The sequence below is a fragment of the Lissotriton vulgaris genome, chromosome 1_1, assembly GCF_964263255.1.
Source record: "Lissotriton vulgaris chromosome 1_1, aLisVul1.2, whole genome shotgun sequence".
Taxonomy (NCBI): domain Eukaryota; kingdom Metazoa; phylum Chordata; class Amphibia; order Caudata; family Salamandridae; genus Lissotriton; species Lissotriton vulgaris.
This window is the reverse complement of record NC_141685.1, coordinates 1,996,616,537-1,996,643,420: the sequence shown is the minus strand read 5'-3', so window position 1 is coordinate 1,996,643,420 and position 26,884 is coordinate 1,996,616,537. Positions and strand designations below refer to the sequence as shown.

At 43.9% G+C, this 26,884-nt stretch overlaps 1 protein-coding gene across 2 annotated transcripts in view; it reads left to right on the top strand.

The window, feature by feature from the left end:
* Window positions 1–25,061, top strand: part of CDC123 (cell division cycle 123) — a 414,248-nt gene extending 389,187 nt beyond the window's left edge. For both annotated transcript variants that reach the window (XM_086919873.1, XM_086919878.1), the window contains 2 exons: window positions 18,292–18,429; window positions 24,459–25,061. In XM_086919873.1, coding sequence (XP_086775999.1) covers window positions 18,292–18,429; window positions 24,459–24,497 — 177 coding nt within the window. In that variant the 3' untranslated portion in view covers window positions 24,498–25,061. The remainder of the gene's footprint in view (window positions 1–18,291; window positions 18,430–24,458) is intronic.
* The last annotated feature ends 1,823 nt before the right edge of the window (window positions 25,062–26,884 follow it).

The window sequence follows — 26,884 nt, the reverse complement described above, 5'->3', positions numbered from 1 at the left end:
GTTCAGGCGTTGGTGGGATCACGCCTGGACTATGCTAATGCGCTCTTCGCGGGCCTACCTAAATATCTGCTATCTAGGCTGCAGATCGTACAGAATTCGGCGGCCAGAGCCATCTATGGCCTGCCCAGGAGAGCAAGAGCCTCAGCGCTCTTAGCCAGGTTGCACTGGCTACCAATCGCTGGGAGAATTAAATTTAAACTCCTCACATTGGCGTTTAAAGCTCTCCATGCGACTGGCCCTTTCTACCTGAGGAAGCGTATTGCTTTCTATGTGCCACGGAGGTCTCTGCGGTCGGCGGATCTGGCCAAAATGGAGGTACCTGTGGTCAAACGTGTGCGGATGGGAGGTCGCTCCTTCCAACACGTAACAGCTTGCCTGTGGAACGAGCTCCCACTTTCCCTTCGGAAAGCAAATAACCTCTTGGCTTTCAGGAAGGAGCTGAAGACTCTGCTCTTCACCTAGTAACCTGCGATAACTGTAGTGTGTTTGCCTTTGGTTTTTTTCTGTTTCTAGGGGCCTCTTTGCTAAAGCGCCGGGACACCCCTTGGGGTAGCCGTGCGCTCTAAAAGTTTGGCTAACATTAACATTAACATTAACATTGTTTTCACATGGCTCTGTTCTGTCTTCTTACAGACAGGAGTTTGATTGAGCTGACGTATGATGATGTATTTTTAACATTTTTTGTATTTTGTGCAGCTCTTTAAGCCGTTTACCGCGGCGCAAAATCCACCGTGCAAAGGGCGTTCTATTGTGCGGGCGGGGCGGTGCGAGGTAGTGCCCGCGACGGCCGTTGGCCAACTGGCGCAGCGAAGGTGTTAAATGAAAATAAAGATGTGCAGATGCTCACTCTTTTCTAGTTTCTGTTGGCACCTGAGAAGTTCTGGTTTTACAGCAGAGATGAGAAGTGCAGCTACTCTCCCTTTCAATTGGAAGAAGCACGGACAGTGCATGCCCCATTAAAGAACTGCTGCGATCACTTGTGATGGTTAAGTATTTAGTTCAAATGGAGGGGAACCACAAGTGGGCATGTCAGATGCTTGTGTAGCTATGCAAAGGTCATTAAGTGAGACTGTATGATTTAATTGCAGGAGACATTTTGTCAGAGAGCTTTACTATTTACTAGTCTATTGTTTACTTTTCTGTCCTCTGAGAGCAATGCATACATTACGTAACTTGGATGGAATTGCTTTCATTTTATTAAAAACACTGATTAACATGGATTCATAGGTTACCTTTCCTTTTATTTGAGATAAGAGCAGATCAGGGATCTGTTTTTTTGCTGAGCGGCATGATCAGATCTCTACATAGCTGGCAACTGCTCAGGCTCAGGAAAAATTCTGCTGATACCTCCGTCATAAGTATTGGGAAAACAGTAGCCACAATCATTCAGGTGGGAGATTGGAATGTCAATGCTCACCACCATAATGAAACAAGCATTGGCATAGTCAATAGGTCTCGCCTTTGGGACCTTATGAGTAGTTAGTTATGCAGCACAATATCCTTTTTTTTAAAAAAAAAATATTTTTATTGCGAAACCATAGAAAGGCACAGGTTCACATGGTTTTTCAGGCCACTCAAATGCAAGATCATTCACATGCAATTTTCAGGACAATACACAGCCATATAGGCCCACATCCCGGAGGCTGGGTGGCGTAGAATTAGAGCATGCGTCAAGAAAAAGGTAGCCATGTATTGAGGATACGTATATATCATTGTAATCGCTGATTTTTACAAAGTTCTCTCCTTCCGATGTTCTTTATATAATCTCACTCCCATCCCTCTGGATAGGCATTTTTTTCTCTAATGTTTTTAATAAAACACTGTTTTAACATAGAACAAGAAACAAACCCCCCGTGCGTGGCATCATTATTAAAGTACTTAAAGAATCAGGCTATCTATGTGAGGCCCAAGAAGGTGCAGTCAATATATCCAGGAGAAGACCTTTAGGGATCACAGCAAATCACAGTTATACATAACAAGGAATATTAGCGTGCATTTAGTGGGGCACTACACCGGACCCGGGCCCTCCAACCCAACTCCCTCTCCATCACTCCCGGACTCAGACTCATCAGGGGTGAACAATTCAGCGCTGGTTGCATCAGAATCATCATCCGTCAACCCCTCCATACACATCAACCTCCAAGCAAGCAGATCATCCTGTAATTTCCCATCTCGGCGAGTGCGCTGCATGTGCGTCTCTTCAGCCAGGGACCATTCTCTAGCATCTCTCAGCCAGAGGGATATCTCGGGAGCCCTCTGACCCATCCAGGTTATAGCTACGCGCCGCCTTGCCAAAACTAGCAATAATTGTAAAAACTTATAGGACATATTCCTCTTTTTGGGTTTGGGTACTAGGGCCAAAAGACAATGGAGCGGTCCAGTGCAATCCGCAGCACAATATCCTTACTGCAATAACATTAACTGTTGCATGGCTAAACACTTAGAAGGTCCCAAAGGCGAGACCTATTGGCTATGCCAATGCTTGTTTGTCTTGGAAGTGATTCTTCTAGCCCTTGACTCGGCGAGAGTGTATGGTTCATTTGAATGTCTTCTGGAGCTTCTGTTTTAGAGCTCATTCTCCCTCGCCGTGCTTCCAGTTCACTCAGTACTTTTGGACTTTTAGAGGCTCAGATGCACACTCAGAGACATGGTCCTTGTCAGTTGCAGATTTGCAGCTAACCACCCTTCTACTATGCCAGTCTAACTGGAGTTCTTTACCTGGTAAGTAGCAAGCCTTGTACTAGCTTTTCTTTAGGGTTTCTATTATCCTTTACTTTGCTGTCTTCATGGCTATAGAGGAACTTAACATTGGCACAGTGAAGCATTTTTCTGGAAAATATTTCGTCTTTTCTGATGTCCCTTCGAGTATCTCCCTAGGTCGACGTTTGTGTAACATTCATGAGAATGTATCCGGAATGTATCTGCAACGAAACCCTTTGACTCCTCCCCGTGGCATTGCATTTAGTATTCCCGACCATGCACTTGTTTTCTTTGCAGTGGCTGAATAAGAAGACTGTTTTCGTCAATGTGGTGACACTTCTACTTTCTCAAATATGATCAGTTCTGAACCGGTTTTAAAAATTGATAAAATTCCTATGCTGCGCCGAATCCAAGGTTGCGCACTTTAATTTTGTGCATCATACAAACTGCTTATTACACTCAGTCGCATGTATGAAGGCAGAAGTGCTGACTGCCATAGAATGGGGGGGGGGGGGTGGGGGAGGTGCCTCCATTCTGCTTCTGAGCCGGGAATTTATTAGAGCAGGGTGTATTGGACGGCAGTTGTTACCCGGCTGAGAGTCGTGGCAGGGCCGGCGTTCGAGTAATCCCTCAGGTGTGCTTGCTCAGTTTTGCCAAGCAGCCCAAGGGTGAATAAATGCACTCGAAGTTCCTACAGCTCGCGCTAGTGTTAGCAAGGAGGAGAGTAGACATAGGGTGGTTGAGCACAAGGCCCCCCCACAATACACTATGGTTTAGGGACATCACTAAGTGGGGGCTAGTGGAGAAGGTACACATGAAGCTTAATCGTTGGGATGATGAAGTGCACTAGGGTTTGGAGGTGGGGGCTGCACTGTTGGAGGGTATGCACGGGAGAGGGAGATGCAGGTAGTCAACAGGGCTCGTAAACGTGGGATACGGAACACAGTCCCACACAAGAAAGAGGAATCGATGACGCAAGGGGAGCCAGCCGCACAGGAGTTGAGCGGACAGTTTTGTAGTCAACCTGAAATACTCACACCTGGCTCTGGAACATGAGCCTGGTTGTTACCATGTGTTGAAGATGTTGATATATTTTTGGCTACACAGACCGGGGGGATAATGGTGTCAAACCTGAATACTGGGAAATTGGATTGGAATGCTGTATTACATGCATAGGGCAATGCTGTGTGCCTACACTTAATATACCAGTGATTTTCTGTATTTTCTATTTTTCTGTACTAACTTTCCCATCTAATTTGGTACTATTACAACTGTACTACGCAGTATTGATGCTTGGTATTTCCCCAAAGTGGGGCCTATAATACGTAAATGCAAATAAAACAAGCATTTGCAATGCAATAGTTCTCGCATTATTAAAGTTTGAGCTATTGGCATTGCTAAATAATGCAAAATCAATAGCTCAAACTTTATTAATGCGAGACCTATTGCATTGCAAATGCTTGTTTAAATTAGAAGCACTGCCTGCATTGACAATTCATTAATAAAAAAACTAAGCTGTATCTACTGACAGATGGTATTCGTTTGTGTGCCCTGGAATACCCTCTGAAGTGGTGTGACTCCTCCGCTAGATACATTTAGCATCTATCTCCACCACAACAAAAATGTAGGCCTTCAAGACAACCACAGCACCTGCCATCGCTAAATTAACTAAGCAAACAGACCAATGAGTACGGCTCTGACTGTTGATATTTAGTAGAATTGCTCTATTTGGCAGTATTGCTCTAATGCAAATGGTGATACTGACAAAAGATTAATACCCATTTGAAAATTCTTGTCATGGTACTTTTTTAAAACCCTGAAGTCATTACTAATCAAACTAATGTTGACCGAGAGACATCTCAGAGTAAATATGATATGCGATGAACATGCCGTGATTGTGCGGTTTAACAGTTTTGGCTCTCATGAAGCTGAATATTTCAATGATTGGAAAAGTTGAAAATAAAGTTGTTGTTTTTTAAACTTGAATTTTATATGCTCAAAGTTCAGACAAACCGCTCCAAAAGATGGAGGCTAGTGACCCAACGTCCATAATTACCTCTGGACATTTTGCTTGGTTTGCCTGGACGTCATCCAGAGAATGGGTTTTCCTGTTAGGGTGGAATTGGCCATAGAGGACATAAATAAATGTTTAATGGAGGGATAGTTTTAAAATCACAGAGAATTAGGATTCAAACAGTCTCTGCATTTAGAGAATATCCATGATACTGTTATATCTGGTTACCAGTAAAAAGATATTGTCGTAAGCTCGACTCACAACTGCGATAATTAGGCTCTGTTTGATTGTACCTCTAATGTTTTTGGCAAATGTTGGGAAGGGAAGGTAAATAACATTTGCAATGATGTCAGTTAGCATCAAGCAATAACACATCCTGGCAGTCTTTAAATAAATTTGAAAGTACACTGATGTTTTCGTGAATGTCCGATGCAATTATCTACTTTATCCATACCTGACACTGGATTAAGCATTGTTCAAAGTGGCCTCAACTTTTACATTGGGGCAGAAACACATTAGGTGAGGTGTCCAGGAGCATGCAATTTGCTCACTTCGGGAAGCGGGAGATATAAATTGAGGGGGTAGGTAACCGAGCAGGCACTGAAGCCATCCGACCATGGTTTTTAAGTCCTTTCAGCAATTTCCCAGACCAATGGTATGCAGCATTTATCAACGAATCACACTGGCCACCATAATAAGACTGAAAAATAGAGTGTGAAGCATTAATGTGTGATTACTGCGTCATATTCCAGAAAAAAGGAGCACTAGTTAAAGGAAGTGGCACTTTAAATAAGTACTTTCTTATTTTTCATGATCAACTGAGGAAGTGGGCAATAAGTGGAAAATGACTTCACAGATAGTACCTTAATACTCTGTCAATGCTTTGGTGTCCAGCATGAATGAGTACATTGGAAAGAATACCATTAGAATGCACAGGGTTTCCTGCTGGAAATAGCAGAAAGTTTGATAAGTAATTGCTCCGAATATGATATTTGTGGGCAATAGTTCGATGGGTAAAGGCAGAGAGCAGATCCAAGAATCATGTACGTAAGTATCTTCTTGATTAAAACGCATGCACATTGTCCAGTAGATGTAAATGGGTGAGAGTTAGCTTGAGCATGTTTTTTGGCTATCCTATTTGCCAGTTTATTGCATATTTTGGCTCTGCTGTATGTATGCTCAGACTGCTGAAGTAATAGATTCAGTTGTCGGATCAGATGTGGTAGATCTTGTTGGATCATCCCGTTCTGATCTTGGTGATACTAAACAATGTGTAATATTTGAGCTGTGCTGCGTGTGTGTAGTTGTTAGTATAACCAGTAGACAGATACTCAGGTGCTGTAAAATTGGAGAAATGTGAACTCAATTAAACTACAACGAACGCAAAATAAAACGGGACTGCCAACTCCCAGATGACATTCTGCGGCAACAGTGGTAGAGCTTTTGGCTGAGTAGCTTGGATTACTGACTCTAAAAGCTCTTGCCTCGCTTCGAATGAAACCCTGACTTCTGACTCCAGATTGTGTTGTCTCACCCCAGGTGGAAGCCAGGAGTCCTGACTCCAAACCCTGTTGCATCACCTCACTTAAAAGTGTGACTCCTGACTCCAAGACCTACTGCCTCAACCAAGCAGTGACTCCTCATTAGAACAACCCGTCGCTGGAAGCTATGACACTTCCCTCCAACATCTGTTTCCTCAGCCCATCAAAGCAGGGACTCCTTACTGTAAAAACGTTTTACCTCTCCCCACTTGGAGGTGAGACTACGGACTCTATAACCTCTTAAGTAGGCTCAAGGTCACGCCTCCAGAGGCAAACTGAATTGCACTGTGAAATTTGTTATATCATTTACTGTTTTTTTCGACATCTTCAGTTAAGATTTTACAGCATCACGTGCATCAATATGTAAGGAGCAATTCTGCGCCTAAAGAAATCCAACCCATGAGTCATAAATCAATCCCAGAATATTGACTGGTGTATCATAGTATACATAGTGACACAGAACAATCTGACAATAAAGAGTCAGCACCAGTGGACATATACAGTAGGGCAACATATGCAAGCATGTTACATCAAAAAAGAAAAATGCGAGCCCTGTTGCATGGCAAATGCTTGTTCTTATGGATTTTAAAAGACTTGTAGCTCTGTGACTGAGATTTTCTTCTTAAATTGTTGTTATGGAATAATCAACAGGGTGAACCTTACAACAAGTCCACAGAAGACTTTTAGACCTTTTTCAAAGCTTATCCTTCGCTGTACCAGCTATCCCCAGTGCCAACGTTTTCATTCTGGGATGTTGTGCCAGCGCCTTCTCCTGGTTTAGCTTTTGAAATGATCTTTTAAAAATATAAAAGTACTTGTTCATGGGTATTAGTGTTTTATAAAATGAAATGTTTGTAAAGCTGGTGAGTGCCTGTAGTGTCAAACGAGCACAGTAGACATGCTGCTGCTTTATATTATATCAACTGGTACCCTGATTTCATGGTTGTGAACTTTCTCTGAGGTTTTATACACTAATTCTGGACGTCAGAAAAGCGCCCTTTTCACTGTGAGTAGCAGTACGTTCATACTTATGCTGTGGTTGACACTCTGCTTTCTTACCTTGCCCGCCTTTTACAAATGTGAAAGATTCCACAGAGGATGGCCAGATGCCAGTTCATAGGGACACCTCTGCATAGGCAAAGAATAACATGAAAGGTTAAGAGGCATCAAAGAGAGGAGAGAGACGGTATCTGAGGAGAGAAAGAGTTTTGTAGAGAAGAGAAACTGGCAGCAGTGAGAAGACATGGGGTCTGAGGAGAGAGGGTATATGGGGACAGAGATAGTCTAGAGAGGAGAGAGAGGCCGAACAGACAGATGTGCAACAGTGCAACAAAGACAAGGGAGGGTGTCTGAGGAGGAAGGAACAGCACAGCATGAGAACGTATTGAGGAGGGTGGGGTCTCAAGAGAGACAGGCAATAATGAGGGATTTGAGGACAGAGGGCAGTCTGAGGCGAAAGGGGCAACGGGGTGTAGGTATGACGAAAGGGGGGTTTCTGGGGAAAGAGTGACCGAAGGTGGGGGGAGGGGCTGCAGAGAAGGAAGCTGGCATCCGAGGTGACTGAAAGCAGTCACACTCTAGAGAGGAGAGGCTTCTAGGGAGAGAGAGGGTTATGAAGATAATGGACTTGATAGAAGAGCGAGGGTATTTGAGGAGAAGTGGGTAGAAGAGAGGCAGTATTGGGAGAACGAGCCAAAAAAAGAGCTATAAAGTGGAATGGAAGGGGGGAGTGGGGAGAGAGGCACAGAACATCGGGGCAAATAGGAGGGCGATCTGAAGAGCAGGGGTGAAAAGAAAGAAGGGGAACAATGGAAATAGAAAGAGTAGTAACGGCTGGGTAATACAGGGCGGTGTAATAGAATAGTGGTGAACAGATGGAAATTAAAGGTATGCGACCGGAACAAAGGGGCACGGGCCAGATCTAAAATAACAAGTGGTGCGCACGTCACGCCTTTGTGGGCACAATCATAGCTCCTCCCACGGCCTATTGGTGTCGATAACACGCTTGGTGCGCGTAATAGTGTAAAACAGAGATAAACATCCAAGAGGAAGGAATCTCAGATGAGGGTTATGATCCAAAATAGGTTTTATTCCAGTAAGGTTCAGCAAATCACGGGAGCGCCACCAGCTCACAGTAGGTATAACAGTTCAATGAAACAGATATTAACAGTAGAGCAAAGGAAAGGTTAAACTGACATTGCATCCTCGAGAGATGCACCTTCAAACATAAGCATGTGTGAAGGAACACACTCTCTCTCTCTCGAGGATGTGGTCTAATAGAACTAATAGGTTTAGAACCTATTACATAACAAGCAGAATGTAAGCAATGAAGATAGAAGAAAGACGATACCTTACATCATCTCCCTTCTAATAATAAAGAAAAATGCAATTCAACAAATAACTAAGACATATAAAAATCCTTAAACCTAGAAGGAATGGAACAATTAAAATTTGGTCTAACAGAATCCTAAACTTCACTTGAAAAAGAAGACATTTGAGAAGGCATTGGTGAAGTTTGCAAAACCATACCTGCAGAGGAAGAGGAGGGATTAGGAGAAAAACAAGCATTGTTATGAAGACGATCAGAAGGAGTACCTAAAGGAAAATGAGAACATTCAACATCATTGGAATCAGTTTTATAAACACAAATTCTTTTAGCCTGATCATTAGTAATCTTCACAAGAGCTCTTTTACTCCACCACCCCTTTTATTCAAGAAAAACTGACCCTTTCGAAGTTTTGACAATCTGAAAAGGAGAAGAAAATTTTGACATACCTTTTACACATTTCTTTGGGTTCCTGAACAAAACCCAATCACCCACCTGAAAATCTTTCATAACAAAATGAGAGGAAGCATCAAAGTACTTCTTTTGCAAGGCTTGCTTCTTCATAACATTCTCCTTAAACAAAGTCTTATCATGACAAGAAATACAAGAAGAAGTGTCTTTTCTTAAGTCCTTCAACCAGCTTGGACAAATAACACCATTCGGATTTCTTTTCTTCAAAAGTCTAAACGGGGAAATGCCAGTTGTAGAATGTGGCGTGATTAAATAGGACCAAATTTTCTTTTTCAAAAAGTCCTTAACAGGGAAATTACTAGCAAGAGCTGTTTGCACACCCTCTTTTAAAACCCTATTAAAAATTTCAATTAAACCATTAGCAGCAGGGCAATAAAGTGCTACTTTCAAGTGTTTAATGTCATGTGCTTTACAGTAATCTTGCATGGCCATGGAAGAAAAATGTGAACCATTGTCTGTTACAATTTCTTTTGGATAACCTTCTACGTGAAAAACTCTTTCCAAAAAATTAATAACAGAAGACGAAGATGGAGAGTCACAAAAATCTACATCCACCCACTTAGAGTGGTAATCAATTAAAGCTATAATAAAGCGATCACTAGCTGGCAACAGATTAAAAGGACCAGAAAAATCGAAAGCAACTTTAGACCATGCCTCATCTGGAATGGAAACAGGATGAAGCGGCAATTTATTGACTCTCCAATGTTTATCCGATAAGAGACAAGAATCACTCTTGTCTATAAATAAAGCAACATCCTTGTCTAAAGCAGGCCACCAGAAAAACTCTTTAAGTTTTCTAGAAGTGCTTCCAATGCCTAAATGACCCTCATGTGCGCATTCCACCAATTTCATACGTAAAGAAGAAGGTGGAATGCACTGATCACCACGCATCAAAACCCCACTTACAATAGAAAGATCATCAGAAACCTGAGCAAAAGAATTAAGGGAAGCGGGTAAAGAACGTTCCTTTGGCCAACCACAAATAACCATGTTATTTACAGCCTGTAAAACTTTGTCATCATCATAGGCTTTGAACCATAAATCTTGAGTTAAAAATGGAAAAACTTCTCGAGTCAGAAATAGATGCTACCACACATTCAACATCAGTAAACTTTGTCTCTACATAATCCTCCTGAAGAGGAAGTCTCGAGAGACAATCTGCTCTGACATTGAGACCACCTGACACATGACGAATAGTAAAATTAAACTCATGTAATCTAGATAGTAAACGCACCAAACGTGCTGAAGCCTTCCCAGTACCATTTCCATTCAATAAATTAAGTAAGGGTTTATGGTCACTGTTAGAACTGGCTATTTCTGGTAGGCTAAGGCTGACGCCAAAGCCAGGCAGAAACCACCAATCTAGTCAGGGCAAGGAAGTCACACGCCAAGATAACCCCTGCTCACCCCCTTGGTAGCTTGGCACGAGCAGTCTAGGCTAAACTCGGAGGCAAGGTGTAAAGCATTTGCGTCAGCGCACAAAGCAACAACATACTAGGTACACCACAAAAGAGACTCCACACAAGGTTATTATAAAAATACCTTTTGTATTGTAAAAGCACATCAGATAACATCACACATATACATGGTGCCAATTGGCACGGGCAATATTCACATGGGATTATTCACAAGACAGGGCCACATGGGCCACTGTCATATTCAACACTTTCCGAAATAGAAATACTTGTCAGAAATTAGAATAAGCATATACAATCACTGTAGCACAAAGTAACAGTTATGAATCACATCCAGTAACTACTGGGAACAGGTAAGTACACACTACGCAACCCTAAACACCTTAGGAGCATGTCACGCAGGTAACCAGGACCTCACTAGGACCCCCTGTATTAAAAAGGACAACCACCTAAGGATAAAATCCACTTAGGGGTATAAATCAGAACACATTACCCATGATGCATGAATATACATTCAGAGGAGTAGCAAAGAAAGAAAACGCATGATGTATAGACCTACACATTCAGCGGTGTTAAGGACAGAGCACATGATGTAATCACAATACATTCAGGGGTGCAGCGCAAGAAGACACATGATGACTAAACATTCAGAGGTGCAGCGCAGGAAAAGAAAGACACATAATGCATAAAACATTCAGAGGTGTCAAGAGTATACCATAGCGCAAATATCACATGAGGCCTAAAAACCTTCAGAGGTGCAGGAATAACACATGATGCAAAAGATCACATTCAGAGGTGCAATAACCATACCATTGCGCAAACTCACATAAGCCACTACCTGTGGCAGTCCCTAGGCCAACGGCCTTGTTGGGGCTCAGACGCCCTGAGTCTCAGTGTCAGGGTGCGCTGCCATGCAGCGCCAGTCTCAAAGTACCAAAAAGCCTAAATGTAGCAGGTGCCCACTAAGTGCTGGGCACCTGGAGAACAATAAAACTGCGCCAGGGCCCTCACTGACCCTTGGGCGCAAACTGCGCCATGCTGGAGCCACACAGGCTCTAAAACAGACACTGTGGCCAAACGTTGGAGCCCTCAGGCTCTGCAAACCTGCCCCCTTGAGCCTTCTCCTGGCTCTGGACAACGTTGGGGCGACCCGCTGCCAACTGGGGCCGCCCTTGAAGCCCTCGTGGCTTCAACACAACTGGGCCCCTTTAGGGACGGGCAACGACAATATGCCCCGATATGCCCCCTTCGTTGGAGTCCCACTCGGGGAACTCAAAGACATAAAATGCCCCCTGCCCCTCTTGGTGCTCTCAACCGTTGGGGCGACCCGCTGCCAATCGGGGCCGCCCTGACTCTGTGCCTCAATCGGCACCATCAGAGGCTGGACGGAGCCCCCGCCAGCCCTTCCTACTCACCGGGCTCTGGGGCGGGGCTCCTCCAGGCGGCGGCTCACTCTCGCCGGCTGCGGTAGGGGCAGGCACCAGCCAGGGCCTCGCGCCCCCTCCGCTCTGCACTCACCGGCTTTCCGCAGGCTGGGCTCCTCCGGGCGGCATCTTCCTCTGTGGCGGCAGCAGGCGGGGCTCTCTTTACCGCACCGGAGCCTCGCGGACACCACCAGCTGGCGGCCTGGGTTCGCGGCGGGGGCGGTCGAACTTCTCTCTTCTTGCAGGGCTCCCTCGGTACACGGGAGCCCTGCCAACCGGCCGCCTCGTCTCCTCAGATGCCGCCGGGCTCCCTTAGCTCACGGGGGCCCGGCCGACCCGCCGGCAGGCAGCGCCATCTTCCTTCTTCCTCGGCGCGGCCCAGCCAATCACGTCGCGGCTCCTGCGCCGAGCCCCTCATGACGCGAGGCCGCCAACCAATGGCAGCGCGGCCTCGCCGATCCACGGGCCAATCAGAGCACGGCTCTCCTCGGGTTTCGGCCAATCCGGTCGCGGCCCCTTCGTGGTTTGTTTTCCTCCGCGACAGATCGAGGTGGGCACTCGTAGATAATTATATCCCTGCAGGCAGGAATCCTCAGCGCATCCAGCGCTATAAACAAGCATGAAAGCGCTCCTAAGCGCTAGGAAGTCCTGAGAAAGCGCTCTCAAGCGCTTGGGGGAAACTGACGCGCTCCAAAGCGCTAGACAGCAGGCAGAGCGCTCCCAGGCGCTCAGGGGGAAGCACAGCGCCTCCAGGCGCTAGAAATCAACTCCAGCGCTCTCCCTAGAAAAAGGCAGCTTCTCCATGCTGCCAAGGTCCCAGAGCTTCCCCAGGGGCAAAGCCAAGTCCCCCCTTCAGCCCAGGCAGGGCAGAAGGGTCCCCCAGGAGTCCAGGAATCCAGGCACCCATGGGCTGGGCAGCGCCCACCCCTGGTAGATCCAAGTCAGCCACAAGAGCTAGAACAAGAACAACTTGGAAGGAGATACATCCCCTTCTTATACCCAGAAATGCCTTTGAAGTACTTCGTGCAAGGGACCCTGAGTGCTGGAATGTTTCTGGTTTTCGTCTTCCTGACAGCTTCAGGGCCAGAGGTGACAGTGGGCCGTCAGGATGGAGAGCTAGCAGGGTGGGCGGCAGGCACAGCCCGGCACCACCAGACGCTCTTTCCTCCCATCCCTGACAGCAGAGGGGCCTTTCATCCACGGCTGACTCAGACCCCCTCCTCTGGGGCCTTGCAGACCCTGCAGACCCTGTCCTACTCAAACCGGACAGTCCATCCACCAGCAGGTCCAGGCACTCCTGGGCAGACTCACCAGCCAATCACACGCTAGCACCAACTTACACAATTATGCCAACTTCCAAAAGTGGTACTTCTAGACTAGACACAGTCATGCTGCATACATCATTTTGCAGCATTCATTCTCACGAGTTCACACATATCAAACTCGACCCTGCACTCCCCACGCATCAGGAATCTACCCTGGGCATACATATTCCCCATTCATTCCTATGGGAGGGCAGGCCATTCACCCTTCATACAGAGAGCTCCAGCACTTTACACTGTACCACAGTGAAAAAAGTGCGCAGAGGCCTAGAATCACCAACACCAGGTTCCAGAAACAGGCTAGGAAAAAGCAAAAAGTCTAGGGGTGAACCTGCCCAAAGGGCCGGGTCCAACAGTCACTTAATAAAACAAAGTGCGTGCCCCAAATATAAGTCTTAAACTTTTCCACAGCCCAGGAACAAGCTAATGCTTCCCTCTCAATGGTAGAATAGTTTCTTTCTGCAGTGGACAGAGACCTAGAAGCAAAGCCTACTGTACGTTCCAGAGAACCTGTGTGTTGAGACAACACTGCGCCTAGACCTAACTGGCTGGCATCAACTGAAATAGTACATTCAACTCCTGGAGCAAAAGATGGCAAAGCTGGAGAGTTTAAGATTGACATAAATGACTTATTTACCACATCAGACCACTCAAATTTACTATTTTTCTTAAGTAAATCCCGTAAAGGTTGAACAATCTGAGAGTAACTTGAAACAAATCTAGAGTAATACTCTGTCATGCCAAGAAAAGACCTTAACCCCTTCCATGCTAATGACAAGGTCAACTCGTCATGGGTTTTACCTGGGCTGTGCTTATGACGAGTTGACCTTGTCATGATCCCTGTCATTTTGGATTTTCCAGCGCACAGCGGGAAAACCCCTTAGCACCCAAGGTGTTAAAGAATCTTTGTTAATAGGAGCTGGGACATCTGAAATGGCTTTTGTGAGGGAACATTTTGGTTTAATGCCTGCTGAACTAATGCAATGACCTAAGTAATCAACTTCTGATTTTAAAAATTTACATTTATCCCTTCCTAATGTAATCCCAACATTCTTGAAACACAACAACACCTCTTTCAAGGTGTTAACATGGTCCACAATATTTTTAGAAAAAATAAGAACATCATCCTGGTATGCCTTAACATTTTTGATTTGGCCTAGTAAAGAATCCATAAACTTTTGAAAAACACTTGCGGCAGAAGCCAGGCCAAAGGGCAACCTCAAATATTTATAAGCACCAAATGGTGTAATAAATGTAGTCAAATCAGTTGACTTTGGGGATAAAGGAATTTGGTGGTAAGCACTACGCAGGTCTAAAAGTGTGAAAAATGTACATCCATCAATACCAGTAAGGAGGTCCTGAATTCTAGGAATGGGATGACAGTCAATCAATATATTTTTGTTTAAAGACCGAAGGTCTGCACATAAACGGATACTAGAATCCTTTTTGCGAACAATAACAATTGGACTGACCCACTGGGAAGAATTTGTGGGCTCAATAATTTTGTCAGAGACCATGTTATCCAATCATTTTTTTAAGTCATCTCTAACACTGAGGGGAGTTGACCTTAGTTTGTGCACGACTGGAATTGCACCAGGTTTTAACTTAATAAGGTGTTCAAATTTTTCAACTTTACCCACATTCGAATTAAACACTTCTGGAAATTGTTTTAAAATGTCATTGATACAGGATTCATTGATTTCTTCTTTCACCATGGAAATAACAACATCATTCAATTGAACTGGATTCTTAGATCCAGGGACAAGTTTTAAATTCATTTTAGCTAAATCCTGCCAACCAACTATACATTTTCCCTTGATGGCTACATAAACTTTGGTATAAGTTTTTCTACCCAAACATGTTACTTCAGACATAAAGAAACCAAGCATATCAATATGCTTGTCACCATATGCTTTCGGTATAATGTCAACTTTAGACAAAACAGTTGAATGAGCCCATAATTTATCAAAAATGACATCAGAAACAATTGTGACAGGGGCACTAGAATTAGCCATCATGTCAAGCGAGTGTTTACCAATAAGTACTTCACAAATGGGATCAGGAACATGTTCAGAATCAATTAAATTTCCGCATGAATCAAAAGCCAAAATTTCTTTAACCTCATTTGACCTTGTTGGTAACTCTATAGTATTGATGTTTAAATGCTGCATATCCGATTCCAATGGAACAACATCAAAACCTGATAATGAATCAATCTGATAAGGTTCATGTGTTTTAACAGTTCTGCACAGTACGTTTAGCTTTGCAAGCACTGTTAAAATGACCAAACCTATGGCAGTTTGTACACTTCTTACCAAGGGCATTACAGATTGGGCTATTACCAAGATAAGTTCTTGAACCGCACCTGAAACAAAATGTGTTAGTACGAGGCTGTTGAGGCTTGCTAAACTTATTTCTAACAGCTAAAGCATTAATAGATAAGTAATTTTGAACACAATTAACAGGAACAGAATCTTCAGCAAGAATACTTTTCGAAGACACTATGCTTCTTTCAATGCTTTTCGCCATATCAATGACCTCAGCCAACGTGGGATCCCTGCAACTTAAGATCCTTTCCTGAATCTTTTTATGGCAACAACCATAAACAAACTGGTCCCTGATGTAAATGTCTAAATCAGTTCCAAAGTTGCACTCAGCTGACATGTTTCTTAATATAGAAATGAAGTCTTCAACGCTTTCCTCCATGTTTTGCTTTCTCTTTCTAAAATTATAACGTTCCAAAATAACGTTTGGTTGTACTAAAAATTTAATATTTAGTCTATGAACTGCATCCCTGTAGATATTCCATCCATCACCTCTGCCTGGAGGTGGAACAGCAGGAGGTAAGTTATCAAAAATTTCCCTTCCAGCTCTCCCCAAATGGCTGTAGAGAATAGCTAATTTCCTTTTAGCTGTATATTCTTCAGCATCAATTGCTATTAAATAATTCTCGAAGCTTTTAAACCATATTTTCCAAGGTTCAACTGGTTTACCATTAACTGGTAAAAATGTATTTAAAATAATTACTTGTTGATTACTTTCCATGTTTAAGTAAGTTGTAATATAACTTCAAAGTATATAAATAGAAGTTGAGCTCTTGAGGTTTTAAAATAATGAAATATCAGTCTTGGAAACAGAGTAAAATTTCAAATGTGCTAATGAATTATGAAAATAATTATGAGAAATGTTAATAAAATGCACATACCATGTTTCTGAGGTTTCCTTTAAAGATTAACACTTGCACAAGGATTTTATCAAGGAAAAGGAAACAAGCGCGTAGAAATTCCTTCACTAAAGCAGGCTTGAAATGCTTCCGTTGCACGAAGACAGTGAAATTGATTTAATTGCCTGAAAAGCGTCCGTTGCGCGATGACATCACCGGAGGTTTCTCTCGCGTGGTTTGGAAAGAGAGAGAGAGCTCCGTGTGAATCAGCAAATCGAAGAAAAATGCATAAAACGCTGAAGAAACCTCGTAGAAGAGCGATTGAAGAAGCGGTGAGAAACGGGTGTTTCTTTTAATAATCAAGCAGAGTGGAACAAATGTATTCTTGGGATTATCGTTATGTGGATCAAATAACGAACCAAGAAAATTGTGAAAATGCTGAAAATTCCGAATTTTTTTCAAATCCTTGTCTCCAAATGTAAAACAGAGATAAACATCCAAGAGGAAGGAATCTCAGACGAGGGTTATGATCCAAAATAGGTTTTATTCCAGTAAGGTTAAGCAAATCACGGGAGCGCCACCAGCTCACAGTAGGTATAACAGTTCAATGAAACAGATATTAACAGTAGAGCAAAGGCAAGGTTAAACTGACATTGCATCCTCGAGAGAGGCACCTTCAAACATAAGCATGTTTGAAGGAACACACTCTCTCGAGGATGTGGTCTAATAGAACTAATAGGTTTAGAACCTATTATATAACAAGCAGAATGTAAGCAATGAAGATAGAAGAAAGATGATACCTTACAAATAGACACCAATAGGCCATGTGAGGAGCTATGCGCGTGCTTCCGGCCAATAGCGTGTAGTTTTTTACAATAAGACTCACGCAAAGGCCAATGGGGGAGCTGAAAAGGAAACGCACGAGCGCGTGCAATTCCTAGGTCAGCTCACAATCCCCATTTTTTAATTACATTAGCTCACACGACTTGCGTGAGCACTGCTACGCAGTGCACCGCAGGTCGCGAGACCTACAAAGATTTTTTTTAAATGGGCACGGTTATTGGCTTTAGTTATGTATTGTCACTAGCCACTCTTGCAATAGCACAGAATTGTTTTGTCCTCCGGGCTATGTTGCTGGCTCTGACATTATTATTATTTTTCCCAGTGAATTTTGATTCCACATATATACATTTTACACCCCATGGAGTTTGTTTAGCTGCACAGCGTACAGAAATACATAGTATATCAAGCATTGTACACTGATTGTAACTTCCATTGTCAGTGGGGAAGTTCACAAAGCTTCACGTTTGAATTCCTCTGCACAGCAAGAAAATAACATAGACCTTTACTCTTAGTTGCTTGGCATTTAGTTTTAAAAGGTTGAGACTCACATTTTCACATTATGGGGAAAGTGATTTACCTTTCTAGTAACATTAGTTCTCCCATAGTACATATCTTCCAGTTATCTGTATATTTTTCATTTCTCAAACTGGATTGAATCGTATTCTTCTTGCTGAAGAAGTAAGTTATGTTGATTTGGAGTACATCGTGTCTTGACACCAAGCCTGTTTAGTAACGTGTACTACATGATCTTTTAATTGAATCTTTTTTTAGTGTTTCTTAGTGGTGCCCCAGAATAGAAATAGACTTAATGATATGGACCCACAGAGAATTATTGCCCTGAAGTAGCAGTATACCTACTGCTGTAGTTGACTAAATAAACAAATCTATGTTCGCAGTCTCAGAGTTTTAAGTAACCTTTTTCCACAGAGTTCTCTCACATTTTGTTTTTCAACTAGTAGAGGCGAATGCATGTTTTGAATTCCAGTTTGTTTAATGATTTGATTTTAAAGCATTCTGCAAAGGTGTAGCATATAATCAGTTTTGCAATTTAAATACGTTTGTTTCACTAAAGGATTGTCCTGCATTGCGTTGCACAACCAGTGAAGTCACAGTACAGCCAAGTCCATACCTGAGTTACCGACTACCCAAGGACTTTGTTGATCTTTCCACTGGAGAGGATGCTCACAAACTGCTTGACTTACTGAAACTGGTAAGAGAGGCTCTTAACAAAGTGTGTGCATTTCTGTCATGATTCTTGTTTCTTAAAATGTTCTCATGGATCCTTCTATTTGCAGATTCCCCACCTGTTGAATTATCCCAGGCCTCTGACTGAATTCAGACGTTTCAAAGCTCCTTGGTAGGGACGCTGGTTTTGTGTCAGCCCTGCGAGTGACGCCTTGGGATGTCACTGAAGCCATATAGTGCTCACCCTTGTGCAATGTCTTCAGTTCCCTTTTTCCATGCTTTCGACGCAGAACCAGAGCTCGGTCTCTTAGAGTTTACCACCTTTGCTCTCTACGTTATATACAGAAATACAAAATAAATGATGGTACTAGGATGTCTCCCTCAAAGTGTTCAGGCTTTAAGCCCTGAAGGGATTGCAAGAGACACATGTCCATCACCCACCTTCAATCTATTTGCCTGTGGTGCATGGGATCAGATCATTACTCAAAGTCATGTGAGTTTTGCCTCAGTATGCACTTGTGCAATTAAGGAGAGGGAAGTACAACGTTGTAGGGTGTGGCTTGTGGTGACAAATTAAGTCTGCCTCGTTCCAGAGCCTGCTCATTGTCCTCTACTTTGTACTCCTAGAGCATGTGATTGAAACATAATAACCACAAAAAGCACTTCTCAAGTAGTAAGCCACTCAGATGCCCCTTGCCCCAACTACTCCCAAAGGATCTTCTTCTGAGTCGATGTTGGGGCCTCTGGAGCCTTCTGAGTTGTCGCCACTGGCCAGCGCTCTTGGCTGAATCCGACCAGCCTGATTGACATTCGGCTCCCGTGCAGCTGTCCCCCGACTTCCTAGCTTTGGGCTCAGACCCGGTGACATTCCCTAACACCATATTCGGCATTTTCCCCAAGTGGGTCATTCATTCCAACATTTCTTTGGGCCCTATGGGGTTGTATTGCATGTCCAGCTCACCTCTTTATGCCATTCCAGAAACATGTGACATCGCCCCTGGCACTTCAAATGGCGCACCTCCAAGTCCGGCGCTGATGCCACCCCACCTTCTTAGACCTCAACAGAACGAGCTTAGCACCTCTGGCTTTTACCGACTCTGAGCAAGTGCTCCTCACGGGGTCACAGATCTAGAAGAGTGGCCCAGAGAGTGTGGAAGGAGTAGAGATACTGCTAAGAAGTGTATCTTATAAAAATCCTTTTTAGCCCCCATTTTGAGCAGACACTGACCCACGTACACCTTTGGAGACCGCTGAGGAGCTCGACCAGGGCTTCATCTTCTGCCATGTCTTCTGAACCATTGCTCCCCTTCAGTAATGCTCTGATGGATCCAGTACTTGCTACATGAGAGCAACTCACTCCTTCCCCAGCAGTGAATAGGTTACTGGTACGACATTATTGTCCTTGTCCTGGGGTACCCCACTTCTAGTCTGCACACACTTCTCCAGAAAGCTTTGTGATCCAGGCAGCTTCTACTTAAGGGAAGGTGTTGAGGAACTTCCCAACCACCCCAACAGACAGAGTCAATGCTCCTAGAGGCTTGGGGCCAGAAAATCTTTTCTACTGTAAGTATGGCATTAAAATCTCTAAATGCCAGTTGCCTCTTGGGCATTTATTCACATGGCTTGTGGGATATGATCCAGCTAGTTTTCCTGTCCCTCATGTTACGGAATTCCTTAAGGCCCATTTTTGGAGGTCTTTGGGGTGGCTATGATCATTAAATGGGGACTGGATATTGCCAACTTGGTGGCCTGTGCAATGTCATCCAGGGTCCCTGTATTATGTCTGCCTGCTTCCCATTTAACCTGTGGACTCATTGAAAAAATGTTTGCTTCTATGGACTACTTTTCCCATAATACACACCCTAGTATTCATAGAGGCTCTGCAATACTTTCAGTTAGAGTAGTCCTGTTGTTCCTCAGCACTGGATTCTTTCTTCCAGGACTTAAGTGGGAATTGCCCTCACATGTAACTGGTGTTGTACAGCCCAGTCATGTGACTCTGCCCTGGGTGTGCTTCAGTCTGGAACAGCTTATAAAATGCCAGTGCCTGAAGCTCCTTCTTCTTGCATTGAAGTTTCAACCTCCGTGTTTCAGAACTCTTTTTGTCTGTTTCCCCAACCAATTTCTACATTGCTTTTGCCCCAGCCTATGTCCTGTTCCTGTTGTGCTTGCTGAAAATGTATTTCTCCCATCGTTGCTTTTTCCTTAGTCCCTTTTCTGGCTTTTGTCTACAGACCTATGCAGCCCCTGGTATTGTTCCATAGCTCTTGTATTTTGACCCCAGTCTCCTAAAATGTCCCCCTTGCTAATGTTCCCTTTCTCAGTATGTCTCTTGCAGTCTCTAGTTACCTTAAGGTTCCAATCTCTTGCTTTCGACAATTCCTAGAATCCTTGTGATTGACTTGCCTGGTGTGTTTCCTTAGTTTTTCCTTGAATGGCCTGCTCCTGGCTAATTGCTACAGCTCTTAGGTTTCCTTTCAAGTACTTGCTCTGTGTAGTCCTCTTGGCCTTGTGTGTCTGGTAAGTGTTCTATTTTGCCTCACCTGTGTATAACTTTATTCTTTTTGGGCAGGGTTGGCTCCTGGATTCTGGGATGGAATTCCTTCCCCATACTTTGTCGTGTGTTATATGTAGTCCTTAACTGTGACAGTGTAGCATTTCTATTTTTTTTAGGAATTGCCACTGTCTCCTGCCAGACACATTGGGTCTTGTCACGTGTATGTAAGTACAAATCTAGTTTGTGCCCTAGGGTTTAGATACAGGATCACAGCTGCCTCTTTTCTATGGGATTTGCACGATGGCTATTTGTAAGAGTAATCTGTACAGAAACATTGACAATCCATGTTGCTGTGAGAAGTTCTGGCTCTAGCTCCATCTCTGAGCTGGTGGTGGACTTGTGGTGACGTCACTGGAGCTGTAAAGCAACCAACCACCTCAATATCAGTAGCATTGTTTCTAGTGGTAAACTATTGTGTTTGTCCATTCTTGATCCTGTTCCCTCTTTTCTCTCATTAGTGTTGCTTTGCCTTCTCCATCCTGTTCTTGTGCTTTATCTTGGGTGTCTGTTCTTTCCTAGTGTATGCCTTTACCTGCCCCTGTGCATCAGCACATTAATTACATAGGCAGATATTCCTTGACTTTGAGTCCAAAACAGTATGTGAAAAAGAAGAGAAAGTAGGGTCTCAACTCCTCCATCAGGAGCCGTTGGGGCTGTTGTCTTGGGTTGCTGCATGACAGACTCAACAACCTGAGCCGACTCTATCTTGCCAATCACGAGTGGCATCTTTTTTCAGAAGTAGTCCTGTATATTTTTGCCCTGTGGGGCACTGTGCTGCAGGACTTGTTCACCCCATTGCCAGACCTCTAGTATCTGTCTAGGGAAGCCTTGGGGGCATTTGAGGTGATACTTTCTGCTTCACTAAACATTTACACACATACCTTTGATTCTACGGATTCTGAGTATGACTTTCCAAGACTGGGCAGAAATCATTGTTTTCGCCCCAGGTTGGCTGAGACGGATGTGGTACGCAGACCTTTTGAACCTCTCCCTATATCTCGCCTTCAAGTTTCTTTCAGGGCAGATCTGCTCTCCCAGTCGAGAGGGATATTGTGCACCCCAAACTTCAGAGCCTCCACTTTAATGCCTTTAGCTTGAGTGGGGATACCTAAGCTCCTTGCTGCTGCCTCCGGAGGTGGTAGACATCATCTTGTCTGCTCGCCGCCCTACCACAAAATCTGTATATTCTAGGAGATGGGACAGCTTTGTCTTGTGGCATGCAGACAGCAATGTTGATCCCTTGCAGGACCTGTTGTCAGACATCTTCCAATTCACATGTTCTCTTGCTCGAAGATGGTGTGCGGTGGGCAATGTCAAGGTTTATTTAGAGGCATTGTCGCCATTCCTCTGTCTTCCCTGTTCAAATCTTCTATTGCGATGAGGTTCCTTAAGGGGTTCAATAATTTGTAGTAGTGGAACCTGACTCTCGTTGACTATTAAGACAGTATTTTTGGTTTGCATTCGCCAAGATGGATCAGTGAGCTACAAGCCATTTGCATCCTTTTTCCCAAGGTGGTTACTCATTTGCACCTGGGTCATTCCATCACCCTTTCATCTTTCTGTCCTGCGCCCCATCCCATTAAGGAGGAGCAGCTGCATCATCTGGATCCTAGGTGGCTGTTTATTTTTTATATTGACCGCACTAGGGACGTGCAGCTCTTTGTTTGTTATTGTGGTAGTAGAAAGGGCAAAACAGTTCAGAAACAGATATTGTCCCTCTGGATTGTATGGATCAAAATGTGCTATGCCCTTGCCAAAAAGGTAGCACCTGAGTGAATCAGGGCCCATTCTACCAGGGGCCTTGCAAGAGATGTTCCCATCCCAGATATCTGTAAGGTGGCAATGTGGGCACCTTTGAGAAACACTACAATTTGGACTCCGATGTGCACAGAGATGGACACTTTGCTAGATCTGTTATGCAAGATTTCCTTAACTGACCATTCATCAGCCCCCAGTCCCCCTCTCCTTTCACCACCCAGAAGGTATTGCTTGGGAATCTATTCAGGAGTTGAGGAATCTGCCGGTGGAAGTATCCATCAAAAGAAAATGTTACTTTAGGTAACAATCTTTCTGGAGCTTCAGTCTACCTACAGTTTCTTCACCGATCCCACCCACTTCCCGGTCTGATGAATGGATGTACAGGGAAAGTGTTAATAAGGTTCCAATTAGGGTTTTGCATTGTACTGTAGCTGATCGATATTGCTCCATTTGTTCACCTCGAAGGCGAAAAAATTGATGGAAACTGGTGTTGTAGCATCAGGGTGGGCGATTTACGGGTTTGATGTTACCAGACATTGTTTCTGGTGCCAATTATTAAGCCAGAGTCCCCCACTGGCATCACACAGCTTTGAAGCTTCCAGTTTATTCAGAAGGTGCCAGGTTTGCAGGTAGGTAGAGTATCCATCAGAAAGATTGTTATAGAAGGTGAGAACCTTTTTCTTTCAATCTTGCAAGAACCAAAACTCAGTTTGATGGGTAAATATGAATTAAACGTAAAACACATATTTTTTTTAAACTCTTGGGCAAAGTAAAAGATGTAGGATGGGGGAAGCTGCAAAGGGCACTATAGAGAGCTTTGAAGGGAAGCAGGACAGTAAGGTGAATCTGAATTCTTTTACACGTCTGACTATTTCTAGTCGGCCGCTTTTGTTATCCTTGTGGTTTCTGTTGAATACTTTTATCTGCAGATTTCTCACCTTTGAAGATCCCAGGTGCAGCCCGGCTCTATAAACGTTTGTCATAGCTCTCGTGTGCCGGGAGAGGGCTCTGGCTCCATCTCTGCACTGGAGGTGGACTTGTGGTGACGTCACTGGAGCTGTAAGCAGCTACCTCCACATCTGTTGCATTTTTTCTGGGTCCAGATTGCGAGTCCGTTTTATTGGGTCCACAGTTTCTCTCTTTACCTTGTGAGGAAAGAAATTTGATGCAGTGCAGATGATCAGGTCACCCCCTAAAAAGTTGGGGTTCATACCCTTTTGAACATATGATAGACAAATGCCTGAAGATGAATCCAAAGGCAGTAAAAGAGTGAGAGACCTAATATAAAATGGCTATGGCTTAAGACGACCGCAGAAGTGTTTGCCGCACTAGATCTCGTTCTGTGGCTAGATAAGATCAAAGTCCCCCTTCTGTTCCTCTGCCTCTTCAACATTTTGAAGAGGAAAAAAGTACATTGCCACAAAAAGAAGCAGCAGCACTCTAATTCTCACAGAAGAGCCATCCAGGAGCAGTCAACAGCCAAATTGCTAAAGTTCAGCCCCTCGCTATTACTATTTATTTACATCAGCCATGTAAAGGAAAAGCCTTAATATGCCCCCATAGACCTAAAATACCAACTCTAGGGAAAGTAACACTTGTTACTATCTTTAACAATTGATAAACCATGACTTAAGATTGGGAATAGATTTTACCGGGCTTTGCATGCTTGTTTGCAGGATGATGTAGTTTCTGTGCATCATGTTTAGCAACTCCTTTAACAGTGAATCTTTCCTTGACAGAAACGGAATCAGCAAGAAGAGGACTCCGACGATTCATGACACTGCACTAAAATGATTACTGCAGAAGAAGTTGCTCCAAGATCTTCCTGAAATATTGGCTACGAGCAGAGAGCAGAAATTGACCAAAAAAATCCAAAATCTTGATTCTGTTGCAGCACATATTTGCATAAAAGTGTTTTTAAGAAGCAGCATTGCCAAAGTGGCAACCTGAATTGACTGAATCCTTCTGATGAAGGATGGGTACATTGCTGGGGCATCTGACTAAAATTCACACAAGATTGTTAGAGATGGTCTGTCCCATCGAAGAAGCACCACACATTTGATAAAATGGCAAGCATTAATTAGATTCTCATTCTTAATGGTTTGGGACAATGATTTTAAAACTTACACAAATTATAACTGCATGGTCGCCGGAAACGTTTTCCTATGCTTTTGATTGCTAAAGGACAACTTTTTTTTGGGTTGCGAAAACTAAGCTACAGAGAGATCCGATCCAAATCTCAAAATAGCATTTCTTTTTACGTGACTTAAAAGTCCCTTTACACTAGGAATGTTGTGCATACAAATAAATGACTAATCCGTAAAATGAGGTAATTATTAAAACGTGCCGTGAAGATGTGTTGTACGTTTGAAAAACAAAAGTTATGTGGCTTGTGTGAATGCTTTAAAGGGCTAAAGTTAGACACTCGATAGCCATATCTTAAGTGTTAAACACGCATTTTCAAAGTTGGTACCAGTCATTTCTTAGCAGTTGCTCTTCACAAGTAAAACTGGATCTGTTTTTGTCTATTTATAGTCGTCTTTTTTTATTAAAAACAAACCAAAGGCTATTACATGTGGTTAAGCAGATAACTACATGAAAGATCCCAAAATAAGCCTAAAGCCACAGAAAATAAACCCCCCTGTATCATGTCCACCAGTTTGTCTACACATGAAAAAAAAATCTGCTCATCCTCAACTGTACTCAAATATTAAATCAGATGTATGCCTGTGGTGGGGGTGTAGGCCCAACAGAAAGCATATAGTAAAATTATGCATTGGTTATGTTGTTTCAGTCCTTACGATATCAGTCGTTTATAAGAAAACATACCCTCTTTATTCCTGCCAGTTTGACACTCTAGGGATGCTTCCAAAGCTCAAAACTCCCCTCATCATAGTGTTAACTTTTTTCTTCACAGGGATCCTTGTATGTTTTCATCCATAAGTTTCATAGGAATGGGGAGTGAGGCTAAACGCCACGGCAAGCTAAGCGTGTCGAGACTCTCTGCTGTCGGCATAATCCTGCTGCTGCTTGCTGACCTGGGGCACACACATTTGCCTGACCAGCTGGAGCTGACACCGGGAACATAGAGGTAATGGATGCGGACCTTCTTCTTGGCCATTTTTGACCAAGGCCCCAATTTTTGAGAAGACTGCTCTGTCAGTGGAAAGGCAAAGATGGCGGCTGCGCGGTGCGATACGCGACTCGCCAATGTATGTTGGAGGCATTTCACACCAGCCGATGGCCACTGCTGCATTGAACCCAGCTCTAATCCATAAAGGGCTGGATCTCCCTGCCTGGGACGACCTTGTGACACAGGTGGCTGGACTGCGATGCACTGGAGGGGAGGACGAGAAGACTCTTATTAGTGAGTGCAGACGGGCCGACTGCCTCACGAGCACAAGCGCTGCTTGACAGAGTTGACCCTGCTGCAGTGGACTGCTGCTATTGGCTTTCCCCTCTCCTAGAGGCTCCCTAGGCTGCTTTAACCCGGGCTCTCTGGGACCCTTAACCTCTGAATTGGTCCGGAGTTTGGTGCCCGGATGTCAGTGTTCTGGCTTGGAGGGCCATGTGCCTTTTTCGAGGGTACGTTTTTTCTGGAGTACTTGCCCCCACAAATTTCCTGGCTGCGGAGGCCTGTTACTTATTGGTGCCTGTGAGTGTGCTACACTCAGCCAGCTCCTTTGGCATTTTTTTCCTATGTAGTACCTGCTACCCCAGTCTCCAGCTGCTCGTCCTTAGGCAGTACAGGGGGCGGATACTCTTCTTCCTACTTTTTCTGGCCACAGTCTTCCCTAATCTTTTTTGGGGCAGTATGGGCGGTGCACAGTACCACAGTGATGAGGAGAGCTCCCATCCACCTTCAGCCTCACCCCTGCTAATACATTGGATGCAGTATTGGCAGTCATAGGGACACCCTTGAGATCAGAATTGATGCTCTAGTGCTGGACCTGGAACTACTGCTAGATAACCAATGAAAAATCACTGGTATAGTTCGCCATGTGGAAACAGACGTCAGCAAACTGGGTCCTTTTACCAAAGCACACACCAGTGACTTGAAGCCCAAATTGAGGATCTGAAGGGAAGGACCCAATAATACAATATCCAAGTGATCGGGCTGCCACAACAGATGAAAGGTTTGTCAGTGTTCACTTTTCTGGAGGAT